The sequence below is a fragment of the Ochotona curzoniae genome, unplaced genomic scaffold (genome assembly GCF_017591425.1).
Source record: "Ochotona curzoniae isolate NIBS_2020 unplaced genomic scaffold, NIBS_Ocur_1.0 patch356, whole genome shotgun sequence".
NCBI classification, from domain to species: Eukaryota; Metazoa; Chordata; class Mammalia; order Lagomorpha; family Ochotonidae; genus Ochotona; species Ochotona curzoniae.
Genome location: NW_024466924.1, coordinates 439,837 through 450,265, shown reverse-complemented (window position 1 = coordinate 450,265; position 10,429 = coordinate 439,837). Strand labels below are relative to the sequence as shown.

Here is a 10,429-nt window from a genome sequence, read left to right as displayed (position 1 = left end):
ACCAGTGTGAACACCAACGCCTTCTGTTTGCATTTTATCTTACCTCTCATCCTTGTTGGTTTGATGGAATTCTGGTTCTTTGTTTTTAAGGTTCTTTTTTTTTTTAATTGGAAAGGCAGATTTACAGAGAGAGAAAGGAAGGAAGAGACAGAGTAAGGTCTCCCATCCATCCCCTGGTTTACTTCCCAAATAGCCATAGTGGTCTAAGTGAAGCTGATCTGAAGCTAGGAGCCAGGAGCTTCTTCCGGGTCTCCCATGTGCATGCAGGATCCCAAGGCTTTGGACCGTCCTTCACTGCTTTCCCAGGCCACAAGCAGGGCACTAGATTTGAAGTACAACAGCTGAGGCTTGAATTGAATGGAATGCCAGCATTGCAGATAGAGGCCTAGCTTGCTATACCACAATGCTGGTCCCTCTGTTTTATTTCAAGCATTTAAAATAATGTAGTTCAAAAATCTAAACTGGGGCTCGGTGCGATGGCGCAGTGGTTAAGGTACTCGCCTTGCATGCCCGGGATCCCATATGGGCGCCAGTTCTAATCCCTGCAGCCCCACTTCCTTTCCAGCTCCCTGCCTGTGGCCAGGGAAAGCAGTTGAGGACGGCCCAAAGCTTTGGGACCCTGCACCCTCGAGGGAGACCTGGAAGAGGCTCCTGGCTTTGGATCTGCATAGCATCGGCCGTTGTGCTCACTTGGGAAGTAAATCATCGGACGGAAGATCTTCCTCTCTGTCTCTCCTCTCTGTATATCCGCCTTTCCAATAAAAATTTTTAAAAAATCTAAACTGTACGAAAGGGTAAACTCACTACATCGGCATTCTCAACAGACATGACCTTGGCAGTAGCCCTAGGAGAATCACTCTTTCCTGGTTAACTTTTTACTGCTCTGTTATTAGGAGGGGTGGCTTGAGGGTTCCCATGGCTCCTCCCTTGTGTCAAATCCAGGTGGGCTTCCTAGCAGCAGCCCATCCCTGCAGGACCACCTCTGCCCTTCTGCCAGGGAGGTTGGAAAGGGCAGGACAGGCCCTGTTGAATTGGCCGTAGCCTGGCTGCTGCAGGGTTTGGTCACTTGTGGGCAAGCATCAGGTGTCCATAGCTCAGAGGGCTAGTAGAAGTTTCCACTCAAGAAAAACAAACAAACAAAAAACCAAACAAAAGAAAAAAACACAAAGTTGCCGCTCAGGGGCAGGTCTTGGAGTTTTCCATCAGCGCCTGCATTTCCACAGTAGCAGGGCCTCTTTCCAGTCCTTGGACTGGGGTAGGGCGGGGCAGGAGGAGTCATGGCCTTGAGCAACAGTGTGGGGTGCTCAGGCCTGAAAGGGGCACTGAGTAAGCATCAGGAGCTGCTGGACTTTGATACCATCTCCAAGAGACCAGCACTGCTCAGAACTTGCAATTCTGGGAAAGAACCAGTAATGACCAATCAGGAAGGACCAAGGGTGCTGCCTGCATAACCTTGCTGATGGGCTTTGCATCCCCACCCCTGCTCTTCCGGGTTAGAACTGTGTGGATGGGATGGCGCACATGCCCAGACCTCCTGTGAGGGCGCACTGGCTGGAGTGGGAGAGGCAGCTGCCAGGGCCCCTCCAGGAGCTGGCGTTCCTTCCATCCGCACTCGGGGCCAGCTGCCTGGGGAAAATGCGCAGATCCAGGGACTTCTTTCTTGATCTTCCTTCTAGATTTCCTGAAGAGATCCTCACCTGCTTTTAAAACCACATTGTGTTTCACACTTGCACAAAATTGTTATGATGATCATGGCACATAAAGGCTGTGGAGGCCCTAGGAGACTGACATGCAACCCTCGGCCTTGTATGCAGGTGCCTCATGTGGCCTCGGGGGTCACTGGGCTCCAGCCAGTGTCCTCTGCAGGGGCAGGGGGAAAGGCAGTCGAGGCTCGTCGCCTGCCCCTGGGCTGACCACTGGGCAGCGGGTCTGGCATACTGTCCAATGATGAAGAGGTGAGGAGCTGATTGTCGCTTAGGAAGCCGGTTCTGGGGTGTGCAAGGCAATCCAGGCAGATGCCGTCTTTGCAGGTGTACTTGGCTGGTGCCACAGGGGCAGCCCGGCCCGAGTGAAGTGCAGTGCAGAGGACCAGGCTGCATTGCCCATGGCATAAGTGGACCCGAGTGCCCAGCAGGCGTCTCTGCCTCTCTGGGGCCCGAGGCTCATGAGCAGCAGTTCCCATCATTGCCCTGGGCATTGTGTTTCTGTATCTTGACTCGGCTCAACTTGCTGGGTGCAGGTTCTGCTCAAGGAAAATCTCCCCACTTGGGTCCACATTTGGGGACAAAGGGGTTCCAAAGAGGCCATCAATGGGTGAGATGGACCCCTCCCTCAGGGTGTATGAAGACATGCCCACAATCACCCTGATGATGCCCAGCCGTTGCCCAGACCATCCCTCCTGGTCACTCCCCGAGGCGAGAGAAATGAGTGTGAAGGCACCAAGGGAGCAGAGGACATCTTAGGCCCCAGGGGCTTTGTAGGAGAACCCATTTGAGATGTGGGAGATTGCCCACCTTCCCATTAGTGGTGAGGACCTGGGAAGGCCACTGACAGAGTGTGTGGTGCTGGCATAGGTGGCAGGCGACACCTTGTCTTCAGGTGAGCAGGGAGGATCTTTGCCTTTGGATCAGACATGGCCCTTTCTGCACAGTGATGCCGAGCAGGTGTGGGAAGACAGTGATGTAGTGTGCCACCCGGGGACATGGAGCAGGAAACCCACTCTCCCTACCCAGCCCCGACATCCCGCAAAGCCATGCCAAACTGCATTGGGCAGAGTGGCCTCAGGTATCTGCCTGTCTGTGGTATCCCCCGACCCTGGCAACCTCACTGGCCTGGCAAGAGGCAAGGGAGTAGGGGCTTTGCCCAGGGCCCACAGAGAACAAGCACAGCCGAAGGGCCTGCATGGGAAGGCAGACAGATTCAGTTAGGTCAAGCCCAGAAGGTCAGGATTTGGAACCCCAAGACTTTTATTTTGGGGAGACAAGAGTAAGTGAATTAGGGGGGAGTGGGCTCAGCCATAGGACTGTTTCTGCAACCTAGATGCTTGGGAACCCCAGGGGAGGGAGGCCCCCCGTCAAGGCATTGTTTCCTTTTCCAGGCGAGGGGTCTGCCCTCCCACTGTCCAGCACCCCTGGGTTAGCATTGTTCCTGCTACTCTTTCTCACCAAGGACACGCCTGCAAGCAGCTGTGGCAGGAAGCTGGGCTTTTAAACAAATTTTATTATTTTATTTGAAAGAGAGAGGGGGATCTTCTCTCTGCTGGTTCACTCTCCAGTGCTGGGCCAGGCCAAAGCCAGGAGCCCCATCATGGTGTCCATATGGGATGCTGGCATAGCAGGCAGAAGCTTAACACACTACACCACGGCACCAGCCTCAAGTTTTAAAAAACATTGACTTGCTACCTTAACAGCCTATTTGTGGAGTAGAGTGTGATAAGTTGGTAGTAGTGCATGCAGGATAAGGATGAAGTGTGGGTAATTGGCATCTGCTTGTCCTCAAATCTTCATCATTGCTTCGTGTTGGGAGACTCTGAGCTCCTGCCTCCTAGTTATTTTGAGCTATGGTCAGCACGAGGCATCCTGCTGTGGGGGATCTTTCACCTGCCAGGTGCAAGGTGCTGCCTGTTACACACCCCCTCCTGCCCTGGGAACCAGGGACTGCTGTTCTACCTGAGATCCCTTCTGGCTCCCTGTGGGTGAGGTAGAGCAGGGGAGGGGGAGAAGCTGTGCCCCATAGTGGGCTTCAGTCTTGTATGCTGGAGTGTGGCTGCATGCCCTGTGCCCAGCGCCTGGGGCCCCGTGATCGTGCTCTTAGGGGATCTGCCTCGTGCTTGCTTTCTCTGCCTTCTTGTGGCTCACAGGTAGCACCTGTGCAGGTAACAGACTACGGTCACTGGCCAGCCCAGCTGGGTGGGAGCGTCTCCTGCCTCAGGCGCCCACCCAGATGGGAGCCGTTCACCAGGTGAGGGCCTTGAAAGACTGCCCAGGTCTAGGTTGAGATCAGATCCTGAGCCCATGCCAAAGCAACATGCCTGCCGCAGGAGCCGCTGCGGTGTTGGGCTCGTTCTCAGATTGGGTTTCCTTCTGGGTGCCTTGCCTTCAGAGTACCTTTGTTATTTTTGAGTTGGAGGAATAAGCGAGGAATTCTAAACAACTGCTGGTGCTGGATGCTCTAGAACCCCAGGGTGCTGCAGGGGGTGCCTGCTCCAAGCAGAGGGGATTGTGCACACAGTGTTGAGCAGGTGGGAGGAGGGCTGGAGGAACTAAAGGCATCAAGAGAGGTTATCTGAAGGTGAGGAGCTGCCTGCTGGGAGCTGCTCCCGACCTGGGCCTGTAGATGAATCTGCCACAGCTGGGACTTACGCCCTCCCACTGGGCTGCAGCCCAGACACCCCCCACAGCCCCCAGGAATGCTGCTCAGGGTCTCTGTCTACATTCTCCACTGGCTGCTGCTCAGCCTCGAGCCACGCCTGGCTCCAAAGAGGCCAGAGATGCAGCCCAGCTGAATGAACAGCAGACCCAGAAGTAGGTTTGTCAAACAAGGTTTTCTTTTTTTAATTAGTTTTAGTGGGAAGACAGATCTACAGAGAGAAGGGGATACAGAGACAAAGATCTTCCATCTACTTGGTCACTCCCCAAGTGACCTGAGTTGACCAGAGCTGAGTTGATCTGAAGACAGGAGCTAGAAGTTTCTTTTGGGTCTCTGGTGAGGGCGCAGGATCCCAAGGCTCTGGGCCATCCTCTATTGCTTTCATGGGTCACAAGCAGACCTGGAAGGGAAATGGCACAGCCGGGATATGATCCAGCACCCATATGGTATCCTGGCACAAGCAAGATGAGGATTTAACCAGTTGAGCATTCGCCCCAGGCCCAAGGTTTTCTGCTACTTTGTGGGTGCTATCCGGCACCAGGGGGAATGTTATTCTACAGCAGAGTCAGCGCTCTAGACACGTGTGTGCGTTCCTGAGCCTCGTACAAAGCTGGGGTTTTCTTTGAATTCTCCTACCTCCTCCTGTTCTTCCATTTTCCCTCCTCCCCCGGCCTCCTGATGCCACTCACCTGACCCCAACGTGCTCTGATTGCAGGGGGCCCTGGCCCAACACCGGCCCTGGTGGAAGGCCCAGCTGTCCATGTGGGAGCCAGTGCTGTTTGGGACCTGGGACGGTGTGTTCACGTCATGCATGATCAACATCTTCGGGGTCGTGCTTTTCCTGAGGACTGGCTGGCTGGTGGTGAGTAAAGCGGCCCCCGATAGGGCCCCCCCCTCCGGTAGGGCTGGCCCAGCCACCCCTCCTCGCTCTCCACGGTGCAGGAGAGACCCCTCTGGGATGCTCGTGGAACAAGAGCAAGCACAGGGTGGCCAGTGGCTGTGTTTGTCAATGGGAGTCAGCCCCCAGGCAGGATAAGGCCCCAGGGATGTCATTTGGGCTAGCCCTGACAAGGCAGCCACAGGCTAATCATTGATGGCAAGCTCATTTTTAAGCTGATAATCCACGAATTATGTTATAAATACCCAGTAGCCCCTGGCAGAAAAAGGCAACTGGAGGAAGCAGGGGTCTCTTTTTTTCCCTCGTGGGCAGGGGCCTGTGGGAGGTTACCAGTGTGTCCACTGTGCCACCTCCTGGCACCATCTTGCCGTGAGCCCACAAGACCCATAATCGAGAGGCAACTCTATTTAAAAATATATTTATTTATTTATTCTAATTGGAAAGTCAGATTAACAGAGAAAAGGAGATAGAGAAAGATCTTCTGTCTGCTAATTCACTCCAAAAGTGACTGTAAATGGCTGGAGCCTATCCAAAGCCAGGAGCTAGGAGCCTCCTCTGGGACTCCCACACAGGTGCAGGGACCCAAGGCTTTGGGCCGTCCTCCACTGCTTTACCAGGCCATATGTAGGGAGCTGGATTGGAAGTAGAGCAGCTGGAACATGAACTGGCACCCACATGGGATCCTGGTGCATGTAAAGCAAGGATTTAACCACTAGGCTACCACACCTGGCCCATGAAGCACATCTTACTGGACACCTTCTGGGGACCAGGTACTACTTGGTGCTAATAGGAACCCCAAAGTAAGACCCTACACTGCTGCTAGGCAGGGCAGGAAGGCGGCCTCCGCCTGGACACCTGCCTAGATTTTTTTTGAGCATTGCAGGCAGAACTCAACATTGGGAGAAATTTCAAGACAGCCTTAAATCCCTCAGGGACAGGATAAGCTTGAGTGGCTACTGAGGTGTCCAGGAGAACTTCCTAAAGGAGGTGTGAATGAGGCATGTCTCAGAGGGTAAGCTGGACTGGACAGGTCAGAGAAAGCGATTGAACAGGGTGTAGAGTACATTAGTCAGGACCCCCCAAAGGAGCAGAGAGTCAAGGCAGAAAGAGGTGCCATGCTGTGGGGTTTGTAGTTAGCAGGTTGGAAGGCCACTTCCCCCCGCCGTCCCCGAATGCTTCAGGAAGCATTGAAGCTGGAGTCCAATGCTAGAGATGGAGGAGGGGTGTCTGTGCCGTGGAAACCCAGCCTGCACTCTGCGGCCTTCAGCTGATACACAAGGCCCATGCCGGAGAGCTTGCTCGCTTTCATGCGAAGCCCACTGGTGGCAGGTGTTTATCCCGCCTGAGAAAGCCCCTCACAATGTCATCCAGGTCAGTGCTAGGCCGAACTGCTGAGCACTGCAGTGGAGCTAAGTGGACAGGCACATCACTGTCACGTGGCTGAATCCTGCTTCAGTGGAAGCACAAGGGTTCCTTACCCCGTGGGGTCCCTCACCGAGAGTCCTGGGTGCAGTAGGACTGTCCTGAGCTCTCACTCCTCTCCTCTTCCCCTTCGTAGCCTCCAGGTTCAGCCGGAGTCAAGCCTGGAGAGGTCTGAAAGGTGCTTTGTATGATAGACACAGGAAGCTTAGATTAGGGTCAGTGAGCTCTCTGGGGTGGATGCTAAGAATTCCTGCTTCTCGCAAACTCCCGGATTGATTGGGACGCCACCCTCAGCCGAAGCCTGCAGCTCAGGATCCTCATCCTGACGTCAGCCTCTGGCTCCTCGGATCAGCCCCTGTTTGTGCAGCCCATGTCCTAGGGAGGCCCAGGAACCCGATCACTGTGGCGGGTGAGGCCTGTCAGTGAGAGTGGGGGTCTCTGAGGCTCTGATCCATGCAAGGGATGGTGATGGAGTGTGCAAGGAAAACCTCCCTCTGCTTGACTCTCTAACAGGGAGAGAATGAGATGGAGAGATCTTCCATCCTCTGTTTCACTCCCCGAATGCCACAACAGCTGGGGCTGGGCTAGGTCAAAGCCAGAAGCCGGGAGCTTCTTCCAGGTCTGTCACATGTGTGCAGGGGTTCAAGCACTTGGACTGTCTTCTGCTACTTTCCCAGGTGCATTAGCAGGGAGCTGGGGATTGGGAGTGGAGCAACTGGGTCTATAACCGGGGCCCATGTGGGATGCCAGTGTCACGCTCGCAGGCAATAGCCTAACCTCTTATGCCACAGTGGGCACCCATCTAAGTGCCCATCCTGGCGCTCAGGCACTAAGGCTTATTCTGTTTTGTTTGCATTTTGGTTCCAGAATGAAAATTTAAGTTGCATTAGTTATTTGTGGCTTTAAGGCAACCTGTTTTCAGCACTTAACAGCTTCAATCAACAAATACCTGTTGCTTTCCAGCATCTGGAGCTCACGGATCCAAGTGCAGCTTAGCTGGGTGCCTCTTGGCTGGGCTCTCATGTGGCTGTGGGCATCTGAGGTTGAGCTGGGGGAGAATCTACTTCCATATTGCATCTGAGAAACTTACACAACTACCATTTGTTGATTAGAAATACAGCACTCAAATAGCTGTTGGCAGGCCTTGGTCCTGGCCATAGGGGCTTCTGTAGGGTTTCCTCTTGGCAGAGCAGCTGGCTTCTCCTGGCTTTGTACTCTCTAGTAACTGCAAGTAAGCCAGCAAGCACCTGGGACAGAATTCATAGTCTTTTAAAAAGTTTTTAAAGTTTGTTTTCATCTGTTTGAAAAGCAGAGCAACAGGGAGAAAGAAATAGAACTTCTGTCTGCTGGTTCCTTCCCTAAATGCCCGTAACGGCTGGGGGCTGGGCCAAAGCCCGGAGCCCAGAATGTCATCTAGGTCTCCTCTGTGAGTGCAAGCAGCCCAAGCACTTGAACCATCACCCTATGTCTCCTGTGCACATCAGTGGGAAGTTGGATCAAAAGAGGGGAGCAGGACTTGATCTCAGGAACCCTGATATGGGATGTGGATATTGAAGTGGCAGCCTAACCTGCTTCACCATAACACCCACCCCAGCCAGACTTCACATCCAAATCTCAGAAGTGATAACTCATTGTTTCTGCAATAATCCATTCATTCAAAGTGAGTTACTCTGTGGATAAAACCAATAGCCTAAATCAAAGGGATAAGCATACTTAATGTTGTACTTAAGAAAAAATGAATTACAACTAATATGATCGGTTTGAATAACTAAAAAAAAATCAGTCTTAAAGTGTCACTAGATCCAAGCCAAATTCAAGGTAGGGATGTGTTAGGGTCAAGGCTCTTGGGGGCCACCTTTGGGGTGGCCCACACCTCCCAATACAAGGGTACTTCCAAAAGTTCATGGGAAAATGCATGTTATGAGGCAATGCTAGCAGGACCCTTTGGAAGGAGCCTCAGGCAAACTCTTGGCCTGAAATGATTTCTTTCTAGTTGTCAGTGCTGACATTAGTTCACCTAAAGAGAGTCACAGTTGATCACAAAAATACAGGCAAATGGGAAATGCCAAAAATAGACTAGAGCTTTTAGAGAATGGCATAGGATTAAAGCAAGTCGAGGTCATGCCAAAATGATGTGAAATAAGAAATGTTAACTCCGAAGAACAACTAACTCGGATAACATACTTCTAATTTGGAGAATCTCAAGGCGGTGCATCTGGTAGGAATGATGGTTTTGGTGCAGGACAGTGAACATGGTCACAGCAGACACCTTGAAAGGGTGAACTAGGGAAGAAGCCAGGAATGGGTCATTTCATGAAAAATGGAAGCCCAGCAAAAGCAGTGTTCTCACCCAGAATCATTCATGGCCGGGTCCTTCCAGAAATCCCGCTGGCTTTGTGAGCCATCAGCAGTGGCGTCAGTGGTTGCATCCATTCCTAAATGGCTTTTGGAAGCTTTTTCTCCACTAAACTCACAGTTATGCCATCCTCCCTGCTAGCCATTGAAGAGGAAATGGAGTAAATGGAAGATAGAGAAGGTTCATAAATATCATTTCTGTGAATAGCTGACTGTATAAGCACCTGTGTGAAAGATGTCATTCAGGGTGCCTACCTAGTTAATTCTCCTAGAGTTCAATGTTGCTTGGCCATGTAAGAAATCAAGATTGTAGCTATCTCTACTTTGCAGAAGAGGACGGAGCAGAGGGAAGTGAGGACCCAGCAGCCACAGGTGCAGCTTGTGCCACTCACGTGGGAGTTGAACTCAGGGTCATGGCTGGCAGGCAGCATTAAGTTTAGAGTCAGAGTTGCCTCTCTGTGGGTGCCACCGGGGTGGCTGTTCAGAGGACCCTGCCTTGGCCAGAGACTCGTAGATTGTGGTGGCTACTGCTCATTGCACCCCGGTACAGTCCTTAACTTCTCAGAGGGCTACATTTTACCTTAAAAAAAAAATAGTGGTGGGTCCAGCACAGTGGCCTAGGAGCTAAAGTCCTCGCCTTGAATGTGCCAGGATCCTGTATGGGTGCCAGTTCTAATCCTGGCAGCTCCACTTCCCATCTAGCTCCCTGCTTGTGGCCTGGGAAAGCAGTGGAGGACGGCCCAAAGCCTTGGGTCCCTGCACCCATGTAGAAGACCTGGAAGAGGTTCCTGGCTCCTGTCTTCGGATTGTCACAGTACCGGCCATTGTGGTCACTTGGGGAGCGAATCATCAGATGGAGGATCTTCCTCTCTGTCTCTCCTCCTCTCTGTATATCTCTAACTTTCCAATAAATAAATAAATCTTAAAAAAAAAACTGGAAAGAGGTAGGCAGCCAAGCTGGCCCCCTGGCAGGCTCACATCCCATGTTTAGGTACCTGGGTTCCAATCCCGGCTGTTTCCGATCCCACTTTCCTCCTGATACTTACCCCAGGAGGCAGCAGTAATGAATTCAGGAAGTTGGGCTACTGCCCCTCCCATGGGAGACCTGGAGTTAACAGTTGCTGCCTCCAGAGTTTTGCCCTAGCCAGCCTTCTGACCAAAATTTGGGGGTGGGAGGTAGGTTCTATGGAGAAGATCATGTGCTGGCCAGCTCTCTTCCCGAGGGCCTGGTCTCACCCCAGACCAGCCATGGGGTCCCCAAAAGTCATCTCATGAGCATGGGTGTGGATCCTCCTGGCCACTGGGCCACCTCTAAGTTTGTCTGGGCCCCAGTGGGCAGGAGGAAGAGTTGTGGTAAAACATAAATCTTGCCTAGAAATAGGGACC

General features: G+C 52.6%; 1 protein-coding gene across 1 annotated transcript in view; it reads left to right on the top strand.

The window, feature by feature from the left end:
• Nucleotides 1-5,128: 5,128 nt before the first annotated feature.
• LOC121167262 (solute carrier family 12 member 8-like) overlaps nt 5,129-10,429 on the top strand; it is a 121,837-nt gene continuing 116,536 nt past the window's right edge. The window contains exon 1 of the mRNA XM_040996688.1: nt 5,129-5,230. Within this exon, the coding sequence (XP_040852622.1) occupies nt 5,129-5,230 (102 nt within the window). The remainder of the gene's footprint in view (nt 5,231-10,429) is intronic.